The 23,194-nt window shown below is 36.0% G+C and overlaps 1 protein-coding gene across 1 annotated transcript in view; it reads right to left on the bottom strand.

The window, feature by feature from the left end:
* The window catches only part of DCDC1 (doublecortin domain containing 1), a 398,871-nt gene that overhangs the window by 64,743 nt on the left and 310,934 nt on the right, over positions 1-23,194 (bottom strand). The window contains exon 19 of the mRNA XM_057748255.1: positions 6,047-6,170. Within this exon, the coding sequence (XP_057604238.1) occupies positions 6,047-6,170 (124 nt within the window). The remainder of the gene's footprint in view (positions 1-6,046; positions 6,171-23,194) is intronic.

Raw genomic sequence — 23,194 nt, 5'->3', positions numbered from 1 at the left:
GCTAACTTATTGCACTTCTAAATAAGCAAAATTTGAATTAACGAAGTTTTACTGTATTTTTGACCCTCACTGAGAACCTTTTACCTGTATAGAATTTAAATTGCAGAGGGCAGTATTTATTTAGAGATGTGTCTATTATTATGAATGGAGAAATATGGGGTCACTTTTCCTTACTATTGTTACTGAGAAGAAATACCAAAGGTTGTGACAAACACTTTATATTTTCATTTGAAACTTTCCTATAAGGGTATAAAGGTTTTACTTAATACGAGTGGTGGCTGAGGAGTGGAGTTATATACTTCTTCAAGAAGTAAGTTTGAGATTGATCTGGAACTCTTCCACAACAAAAATATTAAGCATTTCAGAGCAAATCAACATTTGCACTAGTTTTAAACAAACTATCATGAAGCAAGGGTTGGGTTGGTGGAGGAGAAAGAGAAGAACAGTCTTCCCATTTAAAAATGACTGTCACATTGAAGTCTTGGTGTCAAATAGCTAATATTTCCCCCTTTTCTTTCTCTCTGAACCATGGAAGGGAAAGGCAAGAAAAACAAGATTCCCCCTTGAGCTTAGTTTGTGAGAACTTAGTCTGAGTTTATAGTGTTAAGATGCAGAACTGAGTTTGTTTTTCAATATCCTAAACATGCCATATAACTCTGATGAATTTATCTGAAATGTGCTATCTTAGCTCCTAGTTATTTTTAGATCCTTTCACCTAATAAACTTGTCTCATAACAGGTGGTAACCACTGCAGACGGTGGTCTTACCACCGCCACAGCACTGCCGATTTCAGATGCTTTTCTTTGCATACCAGTTAGATGAAGGAAGGCCAAGAGTCTTCTCTGTTTTAACATGACATCACAGAAACAATCCAAAGAGATGAAAAATTATCATTGGTTTTAAAACTCTCCAAATGTATGAGCTATCACTGGCATTTCTTCTTTTAAGCTACTTCAAACCTTGTTCTAATGTTTAAGGCACTTTTACTTTGTTTTTCATAGAAATAGAGAAATATGATGTCAGGATAATGAAAGACAACAAAAATATGGATTAAACTGACTGGAGTGCTGTTTCCTTCCCTTTCATTTTCTCCGTTGGAATTCTAATGTTCCCATTCATTTCATTTTGGTTTTCTACGTGTTCACACTATTCCATGATACAGCTGCATGGTCTGTGGTACTCCCTTACATTGATAATTTTGCTTTTTCTTTTCATCTCTCTCTCTCATAACCAGAGGTAGTGTGTGCTTCTTTGGGGAGTCTAGCTCTTAACCAGTGATCTAAATTTCTTAATCAAATTGGCCCTCTCTTATCTGTTAATAAATTAGCAGATTCTTCAATTTTTTTCTTGGGCCTTCCTACATCTTTTCCTCCCTTCATACTGACAGCTAGTGATCATCATTTCTTAACAGATTAGCAAAATATGCGCTTTTAACATGCTTTATTTAACACAGGCCCCTCCAAATAGATATATTTTACTTTGGCAATTTAGAGATATTAAAATCACTATCCAGTGGCTCATTCTAAAATTTTAAGGCTCTTTAGATTCACTTTTTGCAATGATTTCATCTTTGAATATGAAAATCCATTGCTTTTTACCATTAAATGTTAAGAAGTACAACTTCTCAATTTATAACTTTTCCCATAAGGGTGAGAAATAACCTGAGTTTCTAGAAATTATTCCAGTGAACTTAGTCACAGAATAAACCAAAATAATTCATTAATCTTGTGGTTTTCAGAGGTTTTAACATGTTTTAAAAATACTGATAAACCAAGATACATGAAATCTTATTTGTTTATAAAACATAACATCAGCTGCTTTTTAGAATGAATAATATTTAACAAGGAGAAAAAAGGTGAAATTAGTTGCCACCACTGAGAGGTAAATAGTTTGGTATTAATGCACTCTGAGTCATCACAAAAATAATTCTCATCGTATGTACTTCCTGAAATCTTCCCTTGGTCATCATTCTCTTTTGAAAGTTTCTAGTCAAGGAATTAGCAGGAGAATTTGAATCTCACTCAGGATAGTGTTACCTAGATTTTTTTTTTTTTTTTTTTTAGATTCAATATTTTGACTTAATTTTCAGGCCCATTCAGACTATCTGCCTGGCTAACCTTCCTCATCCTAACCATCCCACTGAATAAACAGGCTCAGCAAACAGTCTAGAAATGGGACTCCAAACTTCTTCTGTGAGTTCTTCTTTCCCTTCTTTGTCCTTTATTCACAGAGTCTGCCTTCATCCTTTCCTGGCTCCTTCCTTTTTGACTCACAGCCTATACTTCTTAAGCTGTAAGCTCCATGAAGGTAGGGACCATCTCTGTCTCCTTTCTTCCTCTGTGTGCCTTGCCTAAATTTATAATAAATGGTGGTTAGATAAGTAATAAAGTTGGTAGATTAAATCTGGAATAAATATGGTAACATATATGCTTACAGTGATCAAAGTGTTCTGAAACCCACAACACGCATGTCACATTTCCTAATAGCAGTCTATTTACATGTAAAATCTTTCCAAGGAAAAGTTAATTGTGCTTAATTATACATGGATAAAATCACCTTTTTGCTTTAAGAAGTCAGTTATGTGGAAGTGGGAATGGAAGAAAATATGGTTTCCTTCACATAAGATGAATCCAGACTTGAAGTCAAGTAGATTGCATTTAATTTGAATGAGAACCATCTCTGTTCTCTACCTGGTAAGTATTTTCTTCTCTTCCTCAAATATGTCAAGAAATAAAATGATTCTTAGGCTGAGTCATTTTGAAATACATGGTCAATTTGTCGTTAGCTAATTTAGTGCCTTAGTCCTTTCTGTTCAATTTACAAGGCAAGGCCAGGGTTTTGTTGGAGCACAGTGACTTCTTAACCAGCTCACCAAAAGCTACTGTTCTGTTTGAATGGCAAGAGAACTGTAAGATAATCCACTTTCATTCCTAAGATCATTTAGTTGTCAAATTCCAGACTATCAGTAAAAGTGTTATTGTTTTAAAAGGTAAAGGAACGTGGTTAACTTAGATTTCCTAATATAATTACCATCCATCAGTTAAGTCAATTAATTAGTTAACTGAATTACTTTACCTGTATACTGAGGTTGAAAAAAATGTAAACACAATATCTGTGATGTCTATGATAATTATAATTTTCTCTCTTTCTCTGTATAAGAAAGTACACTCCCTTATGAGGCATCCCTGTTCACTTCCAGGTCTGTGGGAAGCTTGACATTCCAAACAGAAGTGTCCCTTTTTCTGCCAGTTTTGAAAAGCCTTTTTTGTCTAGTTTTTAGCTCTGTACTTGTGGATACATATTGAATCAAATTAAATGTTCAAACTTACCAGAACTGTTATTTCTTTTCAAGGATATATGCTTCCTTTCCCCTTCCCCGAGGGGGTTTCTAGGTGTAGATGAAAGTTCAATAAACTGTATACCATTAGGAAAAGGAGTTCATGGTCTACGGGGTCCTTATCCTTGATCCTCAAAGATCTCTAAGGATATGCCTCTTCTCTGGCCACTGGGAAATTTCCTGACACGTGCTCACCTCCAGTTGAGAAGTAAGTTATCCTTTCTCCTCTCTGGGTTTTAGCCTCTGCCCTTCCTAAACCTCTGAAGAAAAGCCTACAATTAGCACAACTCACAGGTTTTTTTTCTTGGCCTATACTATGCCTGTTGGTCTCTGTGCACCAAAGCACCTCGCCCCCCCCACCCCCACCCCCCGGCCCTTGGCTCCATGTTTGCTCTTACTATGCTGCCAACCCTGAGTCTTAGGCACATAATTCATCTAGCCACGGGCTCCGGCTCCCCAAGCCACAGCCTCTGGTATTTTGAAGAACTCCTTCCTCTCTAAAAACAAAGCCTCAGCTTTCTAGACCGTTGGTTCACTACAGTTGAAATACAAGGGCATATTGAGGGCTCTAAGCAATGACTTCTTGCTTCCAGCTGGATTGACTCCAGCTGTCCTTCCCCTGAAGTGCTGAGACTCATTGATTCAATCACGGAGGACACACTGGAAATTGGGACTTAAAGGGAAAGAAAAAACGTGGCGGAGGCCAGAAAACGGGACAAAACCACTAAAAAAGTCAGGACAAAATAGTTTTTGAAAATCGTTTGGAACATATCACTGACCGCGCGGTAAAGCAAGACATACTAGCGACCCAGAGAGGTAAAGAGAGTGCTGAAGCGGGATCTTTATCTTGAGGGAATATTTCCAAACCCAGTGAACTTCTGCTGTAATGGTCTTGAGGGGAAGGGTGCAGGACACAAATTTCAGGGTCCAGCCAAGGTGGGAGGCCCTCTCCTCTCATAAAACAAGAATCACAAAAGGATAAATTTCATTGAAAAGGAAAACCAGAAATAATAACTCTCAGGTGGTTGCAAGGAAAATAGACCATCCCAAACATGTTCTCTGTGCGGAAGGAAAAATAATCTTCATTGAGAATTCATACCACAGGCTGACCCCCACTTGGAGTTTAAAGTACATTAGATAAAGATGAAGAGAAAATAATCTGGGAAATAGTCTGAAAATATGATACAAAAATACATCATAAAGAGGCAAGGAAATGGGAAATATAAAAGAGAGGTTAAGAGACATAAAAGTCAAAATGAAAAGGTCTAGGATACACCTAATCAGAGTTTTCTATAAAGAACAGAGTCAGGGGATAAGAGAGAGAGACTACTTGAAGAGATAATGGGTGATAATATTTCAGAAATGATGCAAGATATCAAGCCACAGATTCAGGAACTTCAAGCAGGAAAAATAAAAAGAAATCCCTTCTTGAATATATTATGATAAAACTGAAGGGAACCAAAGCAAAAAGGAAGATTTTAAAATCAGTCAGGGAGGAAAGACAGATTGCCTTCAAAGGAATAACATTTAGAATGATAGCTGACTCCTCAAAAACAAGAAAGTTAGTGATGATGTCTTCAGTTTGCTAAATGAAAACACCTCACATGAATGAGGGCAAAATAAAAGACTAAGTATGCTTAGTAAAAGTAAAAGTAAAAATAAGTTTTTAAGTAAGCTAAGTAAAAACTGTTTGCTACCAATAACTAAAAGAAGGGTATATTAGACAAAAGGAAAGTAACCCCAGTTGGGAGGACTGAGATGTAACAAGGATTTAAAATAAGAAAGAGAAAAAAATTAGGAATAAATCTAAATTAATATTAAGCACATACAACAATGTTAGTATCTTGTGGAAATTTTTTAAGATAAAATTAAAATAGACGACAATAATAGTGTATGTCACAAATCAGACAATGGATGTTAAAGTATTCTAATGTTCTCAATTATTTGAGAGAAGAGTAACTATATTTGTTAGCTTTAGGTTTTGATCCTTTACATATGCAAGCTAAAATGTTCAGAGTAATAAAAAAAGAATGGAAACAGAGGGTACAATTTCCATTCTAGTAGATGGGAAAAATACAAGAAAAAAAATTAACCTGAAAGAATATAAAAACGGAGAAAAATGAAACAGAGAAAAAGCAGATAATAATCCAAATATATCTGTCATTACAATAGATAAAAAAGACTAAATTCCTTGGTTTAGAGAAAAAGATTGTCTGACAATTTTAAAAAATTAACTATATGCTGATTACTAGAAAGTCCCCCTAAAACAGAAGAATATACAAATATAAAAAGTAAAAGGATAGAAAGAAGACATACAAGGCAAATAGCAAGAACAAAAAAAGCTGAACTATTTCTATTAGTATCAGATAATTTAAAGTTTTACTGCAGCTAAGAGAGTCTACATAATAATAAAAGTTTCAGTTCACCAGGGTGATACAATATTTCTGAACATGTGTGTGTCTAGAACTAAATTTCAAAATATGTAAAGCAAAATTTGACAGACTACAAGAAGAAATAAATTCTGTATCCATTCCATAATGGATGACTTAAATGCATCTTTCTAATTAATTGATAGAACAACAGAATCAACTGATTGATCACTTCCACCCAACAACTGCAAATCAAAAACTTCATGGAAGCTCTCATGCACACTGACTGCATACTGGGACTTAGGTCTCAACAACAATGTCTTATACTAAGCATTACAACCTCATTAAGTTGGCCACTGGGAAGGACTGGCCACATGTAGGTAAGCTTATTCCAGAGAGGATTTTCTACTCTGGAATGTTTCCACTGGTCTGGCTTACTGGTCCCTTCATGTTTTATGGCCCACCTAAAACAAAATAAAAGACAAAAAAGAATTAAGCAAGGTTAAATATCACTTTAAAACATTCATTGGGTACTTCCTATTAGGTAGGCAAAAACTCAGTTTGAATTAAAAACCCAAATCTGATAATTTACTGTGTACAAGAGACATAAATAAAAGTAATTTTTAATGAAATAATACATTTTTAAAAATCGGGAAAAACTGGCGATGTTATAATTGACCATGGAATTTGAGGCAGAAGGCAAAGTAGAATAACAGTCAATTTATAATAACAATAGCATAAATAGCAATACTAACATAGAAAAGAATCAAGCAAAACTTTTTAGACATTTAAAGAGAAACCAACATACACACAATCACTATAGAAGACATCATTACATCACCAACAGATTATGAGCTACCAGGTACTGTTATTTTTTAATTTTTATTGGAATATAGTTGATCTTACCATGTTGTGTTAGTTTCAGGTGTACAGCAAAGTGAATGAATTATACATATACATATATCCCTTCTTTTTTAGATTCTTTTCCCATATAGACCATTACAGAGTATTGAGGAGAGTTCCCTGTGCTATACCGTAGGTCCTTATTAGTTATCTTTTTAATATATAGTAGTGTGTATCTGTCAATGTCCCAATCTCCCAGTTTATCCCTCCTCCCTCCTTTCTCCCTCTTGTACTGCTTATATGTGGAATCTAAAAAAATGGTACAAATGAACTTATTTATAAAACAGAGAGTTACAGATGTAGGTAACTTTTTTTAAGTAACAAGGACATAAAATATTTGACTGCTAAAACTAGTAAATGCAAGCATGATCATTTACTTATAGACATTTTAGCCTAACAGAAAATGTGTCTTTCTCAATAATTCTTGAAACATAATATTTCCACATGCTAACAAATTAAACTTCAATACAGTTTTAAAATAAAAATTGAACAAGTTGCACTTTGTGGCAAATGACAGAATAAAATTAGATATAAATGAAAGTTTAAATTTCACAATTTCAACCACAAGATAATTTTAGAAACACATTCTCTCTCCCATACTATTATACCAGACAAGGGGGAAAAATGACATGATCAATACATATTTAGCAAGCAATGAAAACAATAATTATGAAAACAGAGGATACATTTAGAATTATATTCAAAGATAAATTTATAATATTAAATGCTTATTTGTTAAGAGCTAAATAGAGAAGGAAAATTAATAAAGCTTTCAACTCAATAATTTATTTTAAATATATCCCATGGAAAACAGATGAAAGTAGTAAAGATTCAAATATAAATAAATAATTAGAAAGTATTTAGAATATTAGTAGAACATTTAAAGAAATGTTTTTGAAATGAAAAGTAAAGTAGCAAATCTCACGCAAATAAATTTAGATTAAAAAATATACAAACAAAATAGAAAAATCAAGCTAAATATTTATCATAGGGAAGATTAAAAGAGTATATTATGCATGTATATGTTAATAAATGCAAAACTTCTGATGAAATAATTTTTTAAACCCACAAATATATAAAATAGAAAATATGTTCTTGCTCATATAACTTCACAGGGCATGGAGCAGATCATTTTCGTATTGCACAAAACATTCTATATCATAAAGATATAGAAAACTAGCTAATTCATTCCATGAGGGAGAGATAAGCTTCATAATAAAGTCACTGGTAATTTAAGAAGTAAATCAACAATCTTACTTAAAATTAAAGATGTGAAATTCCTAAATCAATATTAGCCAATAAAATTTAACATTATGGCAAGAGAATAATCACTATAGCTAAGTAATAATCAGCCTAGAAATGAAATGATGGACATTTATTAATATAATAAATTACTGATTAATGAATGAGAAGAGGGAAGCAGCCCATCACCTATAATTTTCTAGCATGTAATGGTTTTCTGAGCCTAAAAGTTTTCTGAGCTTGCCCAGCCTCATCAGAGCCATCTGCAATATCCAACCCTGTGTACAAGGGCCCAAGTTTCCCATAAGCTTGCTGGAAGTTCTTGGGGCCTGAATACTGAGGGGTGGTGGTGGCAGGAAAGACTTACTCTTTACCAACCTAGAACCTGACCACCCGCTACTGCAGAGCTGTTCATGCTCTGATCTAAAGCCAACACTTCTGCTTGTTGTCTAGATCCTTATCCTCTCTCACTTAGGATTTTGTTCCCACCCTGAACTATTAATTTTCCTGCCTTTCTGGTCATTCCACCTGCATAATGTCTGACAACTTGATATCTTAAAAAAAAAAAAGAAATTTCTCTATAACCCATATCCACTTCCAGTTATTGATTTATTTCTTTGTGTTCCTTTACAGCAAATTCCTTAAAAGACTTATCTCCTCTTCTTCTCCTCTGTTTTTCTCTTAAATGAATTCCAACTAGATTTTCATCTCAGAAACTCCAGTGAAAATGCCCCATCAGGGTTTTAACATCACTAAAGCCAAAGGTCATTTCTCAAGACATAACTGAACTCACATCAGTGTCCAACGTGATCATTCCCTCCTTTTTAAAACACTTTCTTGACTTGACCTGACTTCATCTGACCTCCACGAAACCACATTCACCTGCTTTTCTCCCATTAGTAGCCAAAATTGTTAGTCTCTTCTTGTGCGCCAGGGGGTGGGAACTAGACCCTGTGAAAATCCATCGCCTGCCACATCAATAGAGTTTTTAGATGTCCATTGGTCTGATGCATGCAGAGCGATTACTATAAGGTAAAGGACAGGTTGTTGATGAAAAGATTCATCCTTCTGATTGAGGTGCCTATATAAATTCAGCTCACCAGGGTGTCTTTAAAAGGAGCTGGTCAAGTTCAACTTACACTGTTAATATACATTCACATACAGCAAAGGCCATTCGACTGCAGAGTTCCAGCACAGGGTAAGCTTTTATGTAAAAGCAATAGACCTCTTAATATAATGTTTTATAAATGAAGAACTGACAGACTCTTAACTGCAATGGCACTAGCAGGCCCAGCTATAATGACTGTACATGTGCAGAACATAAATTAGAAATTTACAGCATCATTAAGGATTCTGGAATTAATTCTTAATTCCTGAAAGTCAGCACTAGGTGGAGACAATGATTCGTGCAATGCTTTCAGGCAGCCTTTTTCTTGCCCCTCCGAGAACTTATTTTTATTTTAATACTTTCCATTCTTTTCTTCACTATGAAAGAAGGTGTTCTTAAATAATTGTCACATAATAGAAACATTATATAAAACAAAACATCTCATGTTTTGAAAGGACTGACTTAAACACACATATATACACACACCCTACAAAGTAGCCAAGTAAGATTCAAAGGCAAGCTTCTTTATTTAAAATAGTATCTTTGTTAACACTGCCTTTCCATTAAAGATAAAATTCATTTATAATATTTCATGAGTATCTACCTCCATGGACAGAAGTATGACCAAAGTTAAAATATCCTCCTGGATTTATATAAACCTAAAAGATAAATAACTTACAGGATCATTCCTCAACATTTGAGTTGACAGATAATCTCTTCCCTCAAAAACTAAGTCCAGAATTGATCATATCAATTTAGTCCGATTAATGCAGTCATTAATTAGAATGCTCTATTCAATCACTCTTAAAAAGGAATGGGAAACAGAAACACTTTAGATAATGTGTTTGGAGTCTAGTGCCTTTGATAGAACTTCAGCATTGTGGCAGGCTCTGAGAAATTGTGCAGGACTGTATACGCTGTGACAGAAAGGTATTATTTTGCACTCTTGGAAATGAACAGTAAAATAAAAAGAAACCTAAATGTGTCCCAGTTGAAGAGAAATAGTCCTTTTTCATATTTTATCAGGACACAGTTATACAGTTTCCAATAATGTAATGAACATAGTAATAAAATATGATATAATATATAGTTTGGATCTGATACAGTAAATTATAAATACTATGGCAAATTCCAACTTAAATCAGCAGCCCCTAACAAACATGCATGTAAAAATGATCAGATGCACATCCTACAACTATCAAAGAAACTCTTTAGCTTCTTGCTTTACACCAGGACCTGTTTACTTATTTAACTGGTCATTTTTCAGTTTTTCAGTTTATCTAAGTCACAAGAATTAGAGCACTTAGAATTCATCTATAATTAATTTAAAATTGCATGGTTCCTCAGAAACAGTGAAAGCACATTATTCATACAAAGCAATTATATATTTCATACACGGCTCTTGATAGAAATTGGTTTATAAGACTAACATTAGGTATCCCATCTCTGAAAAAACAAAAGGATAGGAGAAAGAAATGGGCAGACTGCAAAAATGGTAAGAATAATAATCATAACTACCTATTTTGATGGGATTTAATAATAGCCCAACAAACTTCCATAGATTTGAACTGTTTTGAAGCTTTCTAAGAGTCTAGTCCTCCAGACAGAGAAGAAATCATTTGAAATCAGGAATTACACACAAAAACTCATCTTAAACATTGTATAAGAGCTGAAAGATTAGATACATAACTAGAAGTCTGAATCCATCCATTATCAGTCTCTAGGCTTTTACTAGTACCATTGTATCAATATTTTAGGCTACATTTGTTTTGCAATTTACAGTGAATATTAAAGCTAAATTTAATAGTTTCAAGCAAATAATTCTTTTTAAGATTTAAATTTTCAATAACTTTACACTAACAGAAACAAGGCACTGAAGACTGAAGTGTTATTAATTTACAAGCCAAAATTTACAAAGATCAAGTAATTTCTGCATATTAAACATTACTTTATTCCTGTAATATTTTGTAGAAACTAATAAAAACACATGGAATTTATTCTTCTGCTTTATATATTCCCATTTGCTCCATCTCTTCACATTATTTTGATAACTAGAAAAGTACTTAAAACAGAGACTGAATTTTAATGGCAAGTAAAGGCTAAAGGGAACTCAGTGATCATGTTTCCATCTTGCATAACTGGGAATTTTTAAGAATGAGAAATCGTTCCAATAATTACATCGAAAAGAGTGCTTATTTCATAATTTCCATAACTGTATATTATATTCCTCTCAATTGAAAATCATCAATTAAGCCTTTTAACACAATTCAAAGTTATTTTTTAAAACATCAATTATGAAATACAGTGGAAATCTATAGCACTATAGTCCATCTGTAGATGGACTAAAGTCATGCCTGACATCTCTTGCAAGTTTTTTTTTTTAAAAAAACCATTTGACCTGCTCTGTTTTGTTTTGTTTTTCTAGTTGGTTGAGCTTCCTGGTTATTTAGATTCTGGATACATAGAAGTAATCTATATTCAGCACTAAAAACCTATCATTATCTCCCACAGTCAGAGCGTTTTATACTTGTGTAAAAACAAAGCTCTCTTTGCACGTACAGTAAAATCTCCATCAAGTGCACGATTTGTAAACAAAAAATCCATTTTTCCTTCCAAATATTTGCTTATGGTGGAACCCTAGGTAGTCTTTGAGTTCTTGAATCTGTTTAATTGATTACCTGTCTGGGCCTGATAGGTTAGCTTTGGTATCTGAGATCGTTGGGGGTATCCACTACCTGAAGTTTCTATATCAATTTTTGCGCAAATAAAACAAATGAATAACTGTCCGTTGAGCGCCCTTTCTCCCCTGCACTACGCTAGGCACTAGATGGAATGCAAAAGAAGTTAGAGAGGGCTCTGCCTTCAGGAAAATGACAGCATTTTAGAAAGAAGCAAAAATTACACACCTGTAAAGTTTTTGAAAACATTACAAGACAATATGTAACAGAAAAAAAATGGCACTTTCAATAAAAGTTACAACAGGTAGACCTAATGGAAAAAAAATAATATGAGCTTCATATTATGGAAAGAAACTGTGGGGCAGGAGAAGAATCCTTTAAAAGGATGCATGAATTCTGTATACATGGAGAATAAAGAGTTTGGGATTATGAGAGGGAAGAAGAAAGATGCCATTTCAAGATATGGAAAAAGAATACAATCTTTTGTGTTATATAATGGCTTCAACATATATGATTTTTAAAGACACAGAGTTCTATAAGAGAGTGATTTACATCTATCGTTTTTCACTTCCCAGTCTGCTATGTCTAGCCAACTCTTTTGCTTAAAGCAAAGTGCTTCACCATTTAAAGCTCTTGATTGCCTCTATTTATTCATACCAGGAGGGAAGAGTTATACCCCCAAATCAATTCTCCCTTCCTTCAGTAATAATAGATTTTTATATGTGCACATGGCTACCCAGCCAAAGGTAAGATTGCCTTGCATTTAGGTGTAGCCGTGCATCAGAGTTCCAGCCTGTGAGTGGATATGGCGTGCTTCACTCCTAGACTTCACCTTTAAAACAATGGGACATGTGCTCCCCAGGTCCCTTTTCTCCATCCCACTGGCTGAGATGGCAAGAACTGAAACAGCCACTTTAGACCCTTAGGTGGAAGCCACATGATAAGAATAAAGAACTGCCTACCAGCTCCTAGCACCCTCTATCTGTAAACCATCATGCAGAGAGAAATGAGCTTCTGTATAAGCCTAAAAGTTTTGGAGTATTTGTCAGAGCAGCTCAGCCTACGTGCTTTCTAGCATAATCTCGGTCATTTCCGTGGCTCCAGTCTTTTACTTGTTCCTGTGCTTCCTCTGAACCTTGTACTGCTTTCTCTGCTATTTACCTCTGAGGAACTTTTCATGAGTTGCTGCCACCATTGATGGCTTATCTCTTTCCTAATTCTCATTGCTGCTGTCATCAATCCTGTCCTGTCCTTTCCTTCCTTTGATGTTCACCCACTGGTTTGTCCAATGGTCACCTTCTCTGACTTCTTCAAGAAATGCTCTTAGAGACAGGGACTGACAGTTCTTCAGAAATATTGGCATTAAGTAGATTGACCCCACTTGCCTGCTCTAAGGTGGTGCTGTGCGGCCTCCCAGGTAATCCTGGGAAGGTTAGTTATCACTGCACCACTATTCAGGAAGGGTCCTAAAATATTGACAGTCATGAGAAAGTGAGTGGTAGCTTTTTACAAGTATTTCCTCTTCAGGAATATATTCCCAAACAGATTTTAAGGTCTTCAGATTGCCTATTGTGAGTCACATTTTAGTTCTGCATCAAACAAAGATCCCAGGAAATAGATGAGAAAAAAGAAGAAGAAGCAACGGAGAGGGAAAGAAGAACACAGCAGAGGCTCCAAATGAAAAGGACAAGAGCAGTTACCTGAAGGAAAGAAGTGACAAGGTATAAGAGCATTGGAAAAACAATGACTATTAATAGGAAGTCCACAAATGTAACCAAGTAACAACGAAGATTTTTTGCCTAGAGTTGGTCTCGGGAAGCACCATCCAACACATTCTCAACATTTATGCTGCTGGGTGCCAGGTATCCAAGGAACTGAGACAGTTTCTATCCATGAGCAGTCCCGATTTGGTGAGAAAAATGGACCAGTGAAACAAATACCAGTGACATAGGTGATGAAAGAGACCATGGGATTGATACAAGGTACTGCAAAGAACTGAACAGAGAGTCTTTGATTCTTCTTGGGGGGCTGGGGGGGTGGGGTCAACATAAAAGATATGGGAAGTTGATTTCCCAGAACTCAGGTAAGAGTCTGGCCCTTAGGACATGTTCTGTCCACTTAATAAAGGAATGAATGAATGAGCTAACCTGGACAGTATTTAAAATCTAGCTAGTGAATCTGGATTCTCAATTCCCCATCAATTGATACCAAAATGTTTGAATCCTTAACTCTGAAGTGAGAGAATATAAGTAACACTCAAGGTTCCTCTTACATGTAAGTAGAGTAAGAGATAATTTGCATAATATGATTTGGTAGATAATAGAATGGCCCCCTACTCAAAATTATTTCTCAAAACTAGGTCCTGAAATTCCATCATTACCAGTTAATTTCCTTACGCTCAAATAAACATTTAATTGTTTGGCCAAGGCCATTGCAAAGTTTGCAGAGCAAAGTGTCAGTACATTATGATCTGCAGTAGGCTATAAAATGGCCCCTTAAAAAGTATCCATGTCTTAATCCCTGGAACATGTGAATGTTACTTTATAAGGCAAAAACAGACTTTGCAGATGTGATTGTTAAGGATCTTGAGACAAGGCAATTATCCTGAATTATCTGAGTGGGCTTTAAATGTAATCACATGTCATTATAAAAGAGAGGCAGGGGGGAATTTGACCCTATGGAAGAGAAGAAGACAACGTCACCAGGGAAGCAGAGACTGGAGTGATAAGGCTACAACCCAAGTAATGCCAGCGGCCACCAGATGATTCTTTTCTTGGATCTGAAAATAATTTGTGGGCTACTTTATTTAACCTATCATTTCTCAGTGAGGGAAATGAGGTCCAGTAAGACTTACTCAGCTGGTTATAGGAAGGGTTTGTAGTAAACTCAGATCCCTACGGCTCAATGAATCACACAGTCCACATGGGAAAGCATACCTCTGGACATAAAGAGCCTTGACTGTCCAGAAAGTAACCTAGTCTGTGCAGTGATTCTAACAATTCAGTTCAAGTGTTACCGTCATAAAGGAGGTGCCCAACACATGTTTGCTGAGTGAACTGTTAAAATCAGGATGTAAGATGGCCCTCTCTCTGTTCTTTCACAGAGTAAGTGAGTTTTCTCTGAGAGACAAGAAGCAATAGTGACTTCCCATAGTCTCTGAACCTCTCGAAAAATGGTCTTCTATATTTTTCTTCTGATGTAGTGCATTATACAAAGGAAACTCTTAATAAAGACACATGTGAACAATCCTACATTTGTCACAGTGCGATACTGTGAGCAGCGTAAGATTCAGTGTATAAGAAATGGTGCCTATTTCTACTAGGCTGTAAATCTCATGGGGATTTTGTCTGTTTTGTTTCAATGCATCCCTAGTGCCTAGACCAGCATCTAGCACAGGGCCTGCACTGAATAAACAGTTGGAGAATGTAGTACCAACTGTAGACCTGCACAACAAGTGGCCCTTCCCTGGACCTCACTTTTGCCCCCCTCCTGCTTCACTCAGTGGGCACATAGTACATGGAGCCAAGGGGAGGTGTCCACCTGCAGTCCATGGGCCTCCTCCCCACTTCCAGACAATTCTCTGAGATTTCAGGATTCCCTGACCAAACAGCCCCAAACTTGCTTCCAGGGACTGGAGCAGCCTCCAGCCCAGCTCTGTTCTGATTGCAAACCTCCTGCCAGCATGCAGTTCTTAGTATTGAAAGGTGGCCAAGGGACTGCTCCGCTTGCAGCAGAGCAGATATTGGACATGGGAGCTGGTGTGGCTACCTATATATTTTGGATGCCACTGAATGTTAGATATAGCTGGGGCTGTGAAGAAAAGATAAGTAGGCCATGGACAGGGAGTCTATTTTACCATGGGATAAAAGGGCTGCTTTTATCCCAAACCTGCAAATTTAGGAGGAGGCTGGGTTGAATAAATGGATGGATGGATGGATGGACGGATGGATAGGTGGGTGGGTGGGTGGCTGCGCTGATAATTGCATGGATGGATAAATGAATGAAAATAATGCTGTAGCATGAACCAATGAACTATACCAGGGAAAGAGAAGTGAATAGGAGCACATGGACTTTCCCAGAGATTCTGACAACAGCCAAGTCTGTCAAATTGGACAAGGATCTCTTTTCGTGACTTTAATGATTCATCTCAACAGTAACAATGTTGTTCAGAAAAATAGTGACTGCTCATATCTCATGATCTTAAAGTAACCAAAAAGATTCTCTAATTTTAGTCTAATGATGACATAAAATGTAATTTTTAAGGTAAAGTTCTCGAACAAATAAAATTTTTGAAGATGTCACTTGACACATTTTGATATCAAAATAGATTCAAGTTTCAATTACAAAAAGAAAGTTCTAAAGTCACAAAAATAAAGCACTTTGGCCAAGACTCCATCTGGCAGCAGATCTGGCAACTGGAGGTGTTCACCCGGCATTTGTCTGCAGGGCGGAGTAGTTGAGAGCAAGCAGTCTGATGCCAGACCCCTGGGATTAAATCTTGGCTTCACCTCTGATTAGCTGGGTGACCTTGGACATGTCGCTCTTGGGATAACAAGATAGCTACCTCAGAGAGTCGTTATAAAGATTAAACACATCATTATCTGTAAAGGAACAGAACTGTGTCCAGTCCATAGTCAGCACTCTGGAAAGGCTGACTTCCAGAGTTAAATGTTATGTTACTGTTAAATGACATAAATGGTATGTGACCCATAATGTTAGCTATTCTCACTATATGACAAATTATATTTAATCTCTAAAATAGGCATGGTCTCTACATGTTGATCAATTTAAATTCTAAAGGCTGTTCTCTGAGCTAATTACAAAGCAACTCTGGTAATAACTGTAGACTTCAACCATCTCAAAATATTTTTAGTGTGTTGCCACAGTCAACTTTAGTTAATGTAACATGAATTCAATGGGAATTTTATAAGTCAGCAGGTGGAAAGTCTATGTTTTAACTTTGTCTTCGCTGACAATGAAGTTGTGTTCAAGGTTTCAATCATTTAAATCTGTGCTAAACTTATAGAATAATAATAAAGAACCTGAGACTTCCCTGGTGGTGCAGTGACTAAGAATCCACCTGCCAATGCAGGGGAGATGGGTTCGATCCCTGGTCTGGGAAGATCCCACATGCTGTGGAGCAACTAAGCCCATGGGCCACAAATATAAGGCCTGTGCTCTAGAGCCCGTGAGCTACAACTATTGAGCCCATGTGCCACAACTACTGAAGCCTGTGCGCCTAGAGCCTGTGCTCTGCAACAAGAGAAGCTATTGCAATAAGAAGCCACCGTACCATAAGGAAGAGTAGCCCCCACTCGCCGCGACTGAAGAAAGCCCACGCACAGCAATAAAGACCCAATGCAGCCAATAAATTAATTAATTAAAAAAATAAAAAATAAAAGTTTCTTTAAAAAAAAAAAAACAAGGCCCTAATATCCATTTGTGCTAGAAAGCTGCATGTAAACTGTACACTGAGAACACCAAAGCAGCACCAAGGAGAGCTATCCAGAAACAAAGATAAATGGACTGCATAAACTGTAAAAATAATAGTAATGATAATATGCCTTCTACCATCTTTCAGAGTGAAAATGACATAACTTATATTGCTTTTATTTAAGAAATTTTAAGGTTTTATTATTTCCCTTAAAATAGCTAAATAAAAATTATTAATCTCAAATATGCACATAAATTACATGTATGAAAAATCATGCATGTTAATGGCGTACTAAAGGCAGTCCAAAGAATTTCTATTTGGGGGATCTCACAAATAGTTTCTATTTCCCCACATTATTAGTATTGCTGCTGTTTTTCTTAAAGCATCTTTTGTTAAGAATACCCTTCACAACTTCTTCAATGGTGAGTTAAAGTTACACGCCACTGAACAAAAACCTTCAAATGTTAACACTACAACTTTAACAGGATCTGTGAAGATACTATCAGAAGTGTCAGCAGCACAATGAAATTAAGTTAATACACAATATCCACCAAACTTCATAACAGGACCTCCTTTTTCACACAAATCAGACTGATTTGAAAGATAAGCATTTGTTTGAAAATTAATAGCAACATTCTTTTGTTTCATTTTATGCAGCTTTAAAGACCTGAGGAGCCTTAGGAATTAATTGCAGGCTTCTAATAAACACAAGGATGTAATGACGTATTTAACATTACTGTTTTTTGTTTGATTCCAAATAAATTGCAGATTTTTTTCTGGTGTGATACTAAAACAATTACCATTTTACAAAAAGGATAATTAATCTGCAATTTTTTCACATTAGATCAGATATCTCTAAAGAGTGCCCACGGATTTGATAGTCTTCAGCTGCTGTGTATTTATTTTTCATTTTTTCTACTGATGTACCGCCCCATCAGTGCTGACATTTAAATGAGTGAGTATTCAACACACATGTGATCATTTGTACAGCATCCAATGCGGCCCCATACTGAGATGATTGCTTCTGGGACCTATCCACGGGTTCTCAAATAGGGGGAAAAAGCCAGGCAACATTTTATCAATTTACATTTTTCTGTGATTAATTTTTATGCAAATAAGGGCCCGACCGTGCTCCCATCTCACCTGAATCATCCGGATCATCAAAGGCAAATTGAGCATCACTTATTTAAAAAATAGGCTTTAAACTACTCTACAGCTGTGTTGGAAAATGCTAAGAGCGGGGCATGAACTTCTCTCATATAACAGGAATAGATAAGGAAATGTCTTTTATGTGCATTTTGTACACAATGCCATAAACATGGAACTTAACAAAATAAAAAATTGCATTTGCTTTGAATATTCTTGGTCTTTGTAAATATTCAGCAATGGGAATGACAGGATACGAAACTATTTTTCCAATTTCTGAATGCATAATCAGAAGTCTTTCCCATTAAGCAAAATATACTGACCATTACATGTCTTTGCCAACTTTCTATTGCTTCTGGATGAAAGTGTTTAATAAATAGAGTAAATATGTAGGGGAAATAAAATGTCACAGAATTAAATGACAAATCTTAGTTTGTGATGGGGATTTATATTGTCAATATTATGTTGCATAAAATTGACATAGCACTTTTAGGTCTATGCAATCTATTTCTAAATTCACCAAACTTCTACTAAAATAATAGAATTATTTAGTTTGCATTTGGTGCCCACTAAAAATCATAAAAATCATATTGCATTTTTTCAAATAATAATATTCTCCAGATTTATGAACTACAAATAAAGATGTTCTCCATGCTACCTGGAATCAAGTTAACAGTACAATTCATATAAATAGTCACAGCTTACAAATGCCACCTCAGCAGTAACTAAGTAACTAAGTTCAATTTTCTATTTTTTAGCAAAAGCTATATTTTCACACATGGTATCTTTTAAAAGTGTGCTTAGAGTTTTATATACATGACTCAGTTATCAAAATCTTCCCAGATGTCTCTTTTTCTCTCACTCACAAAAATAATCGCCAGAGCAGAAATAAATTGTTGACAATTCTCTGAGAATGGAAACAGACCACAGGTGGTAAAAATCTGGTTATCTGAATGGGCGATATAATCGAAGGTTCAGCTAAGCTAAGGGAATTTCAACATAAACAATGCTCTTATTTCCAAGAAAAGATTCTCCTGTGTATGCAATAGTGGAGGAATGCCAATCCTTTCCTTACTGCTGTGAGAAAAGTGCTGGACAGGAACAAGATTAGAATCTTAAAAGCTGTCCTGGGGAGCTAAATTACTGTGCAGCGTACAGGTGAGGAGGTAAAAAGGGCAAAAATAAATGGAGTTTATTCCATGGTTTTTAGAGTTTATTTCACGAAGACAGAAATAAAGATATCTAAATCCATAGTTACAGTCACTCCATGTGAGATGGCTCTGTGTGTGTGAGTGCATGTGTGCGTGTGTGTGTGTGTGTGTGTGAGACCATGTGCATGTGGAACTGTGTCATGGGCCTCCTTTCTCCCTCACCAACAAAAATATGCCACTCAACACCATATTTCACAAAAAAAGAAAAAAAAAGATTCCTGTTTATCTTCTCTCTGTATTACTTCAAAAATAACCTGGGAAAGACAGGTGTTTCTCTCACAAAAAATCACTAATTTTAGCCTAGTGAGCAATTGATGAGAAAAAGGAGAATAACCAGATTTTACAGCTCTCGATGCGCGTATACACAGCCGTCTGATCCGACCTTCGGTTTAAACTAGCCAGCACACAACATTCTCTGCTGTGGTTCCATCAGAAGTGGAAGCAGTTCACATAGTGCATAACCTGGACATTTCGTATTCTCAAGCAAAGGTGGGTGTAGAGCAACTCTCAGTCCCCAAGGATTTACAAACTCTACCCCTGACTTTAAACAGCAGCTGTTTGGTTGAAAGCAGGTCAGCTGGCAACCACACAGCTGTTTTTTTAAAATCCAGGATAGTTGCCAGTGTAATGTGAAAACCAGCCTGTCTCTCACAGAAGTAAATTGGCACCTCCCAAATGACGGGGGGGGGGGCTGCTTCCACGTGTGTCGACTGAGTACAGTTAGGGACAATGGGACAAGGGACCAGAGAAGGAGGAAATCTTTAGGGATGACAACCCACAAACTTAGGGAAGAAATAAAGTTGGTCCTAAAAGGAGCGGAGTGGGAATCCAGAGCCTCTGGTGAAGATCGCAGGGTCTCACCACCCACACATTTAACCTTGGCCACAATCTTTTGTACAGAAATCAGATAACCCCTCCTTCCATCTGAACAATCATTCCTTGGTAATCAATCCAGGGAACGGGATGCTGACTCCCTACTTTAAATGAAAACACAATTTTTGGATTCTGCTTTCCAAACCTCAAAACGTCAGCACAGAGAACAAAATCACAATACATCTTGGCAATAATTGCAAATCTTATAGCTCTTAGGGTACAGAACTCTAGGAGGAAAGTCAGAAATTAGTAGTGGAAATTTCAGCGTGATGTATTATATGTGAATACCTCCAGCAGGATGCATTCATCTCAGTTTCTGAATTTTAAAATTAAAATACCTGTAAATCCCCCCAGAATGATTATCTATCTTTTTTATTATAGAAACAAAATAATGATATGAAAATATTAGAGTATTTGGGTTTCCTTTTTTCCACTTATGGCATGCCTGTTTTTGCCAATTATTTTAATTAAAATATAATTTACATAAAGTAATATGTAAATATTAAGCATAGCCCAATGACTTTTTACATATGTAGACACCTGTGTAGAAGCACAACCCCATACAAGAGATATGATATTTCCCTTACTTCACTTTACTCTCATTAAAATTATATGAGGTATTAATAAGGTGAGATGGGGACGGTTAGGCTCAAATACTAAGATATTTGCCAGAGGTCAGATAAGTGACAAGGCTAAGTTTCAAACCCATGATCATCTGACTCCAAAGATCACATCCTCCTCATTAAGCCACAGTGCCTCTATCAAATGAGAACATGGAAAACAACATTTATGGAAATAAATTCCCAAATTAAATAATTTATGTAAAATTAATAAATAGATCATTTAATGAAACAATTAACTAAAATTGATATTCTGATATACTCAATATTCAAAGGGATGCCATATTCTTCTTTAGAGAAATTAATATTAGGTTCAGCCACATATGGCAGAAAACTCAAATAACACTGGAATAATATTTATATATAAAGTTTTGTTTTAGATAGAAATTTATTTTTCTCATTAGCAGTCCAATTGGTATAACAGTTATTTAGTCATTAGAAACCCAGATTTTGTCTTCTTTTCTCTCCACTATTCTTACATTTTTTCCTTGTAGTTGCCTAATGATCACAAAATGGTGCTGAAGCTCCAGCCATCATGGACATTTCCCAAGCAGCAAGAAGGAAAAGGTAGGAGTAAAAGGGTACCTGTCTAATACATTAGACAAAACCTTTCAAATAGTTTTCCCAAGGATTTCACCTAATGACTTCCACTTTTCATATCAGGAACCACATATATCTGCAGTGGAGATTAGGGAATTTAGTATTTGGGCTAGATCCATTCCCACCCTTGATAATTAAAGAAGAGGGAAGAAAAAATTTTGGCAGACAATCAGTAGTTTCTTTTCTAGGAAGAGAAAAAAAAACTGATCCATGTAAGCATTTAGAATAACACAAATCTAAGAAACTCCAAACATCTATAAGAATATAGCTCTGCTCATAACCAGAACTCATTGTACTGAAAAATACTACCAAAAAGAATAGTATTCTTTATGAAATGACTATTGAAAATAACTCCTACTGTATTTAAAAATTCATATAATATATATATCATATATACATATATATTTCTCTAAACAATATATATATATTTGTGTAGAGAAAATCATAACTGAAAATGGGTCATTAAAAAAAATATTTCTTGAGTATTTACTATGCCAGGAATTGTTCTGGGCACTTGGGATATAGCCATAACAGTACAGACAAGTTTACTGCTATCATGGAGCTTATAATGAAGAAAAAAAGAAGGTCTGAACATAAGTGTTACGCAGAGAATTAAAATATGTTAACATGATAGAGTGACTCTGTAAGCTTCTCTTAGGAGGCTACATTTAAGCTAAGAGTTGAATGACAAGAGAGAGCCCACGTGAAGCTCACGAGAAGAGTAATTAGGGCCAGAGAAACAACTGGTGCGATGGCACTAGATGGAAAAAAGCTCAGTATGTTCCAGGAACAGAAGGAGAGCTAGCAGGCTGGAGCAGAGCGGGGGCAGCACTCATAGAGGTGGGCATCAGGCAGACTTTGGTGAGCCAAAGTAAGAGGTTGGGATTTTATTCTAAACATGATAGAGACTGTTAAGGATGAGAGTGACCTTATCTAATTTTCATTTAAAAATAAAAGACTGGATGCTGGGTGGGAGGGAGACTCAAGAGGGAGGGGATATAGGCATATATATATACGTATACATATAGCCGATTCACTTTGTTGAATAGCAGAAATTAACACAACATTGCAAAGCAGTTATACTCCAATAAAAATGTATTAAAAATTTTTTTTAAATATATAAAAAAAAAAGACTGGATGCTGATGGAAACTGGGTGGTAAGGGAGAAAAATGGAAGCAGAAAGAGCAGGTAGGAATCAATTGCTATAGAACAGATGATGGTGACCAGGACTAGAGTTTAGTGGAAATCAAAATAAATGGACAGACTCCAGAGCTAGGCATGGAAATCAATTAATAGATCCACCAGTTGAACTCCAGGATGGATTAGGTATTGGGATGAGGCTGGTGATAGAAAAAGAATTGAAGCGATGCCCATGTCCAGGTGTTCAGCCTGAGGACATGGATAGATGGAGAGGACTAGAATAGGAAAAAGTTGGAGAAAGGAAAATAACCTTTCTAATTGGGATATGTTCACTTTGAGATTTCACCTCCAAATGGAAATGTCTGGCATAAAATTGGATCTACGAGCCTGCAGAGGTTGGGACTAGAGCTATGGATTTGGGAATCACTGCAATCTTGATGGCATTCAAGCCTCGGGACCAGATGAAACCATCCATTGAGTATAGAGGTAAAAGAGAAAAGGTCAGAGGACAGAGCCCTTGGGTACTCAATGT

This window comes from Hippopotamus amphibius, chromosome 9 (assembly GCF_030028045.1).
Source record: "Hippopotamus amphibius kiboko isolate mHipAmp2 chromosome 9, mHipAmp2.hap2, whole genome shotgun sequence".
In the NCBI taxonomy this organism is placed as follows: domain Eukaryota; kingdom Metazoa; phylum Chordata; class Mammalia; order Artiodactyla; family Hippopotamidae; genus Hippopotamus; species Hippopotamus amphibius.
This window is presented reverse-complemented; position numbering and strand designations above follow the sequence as displayed.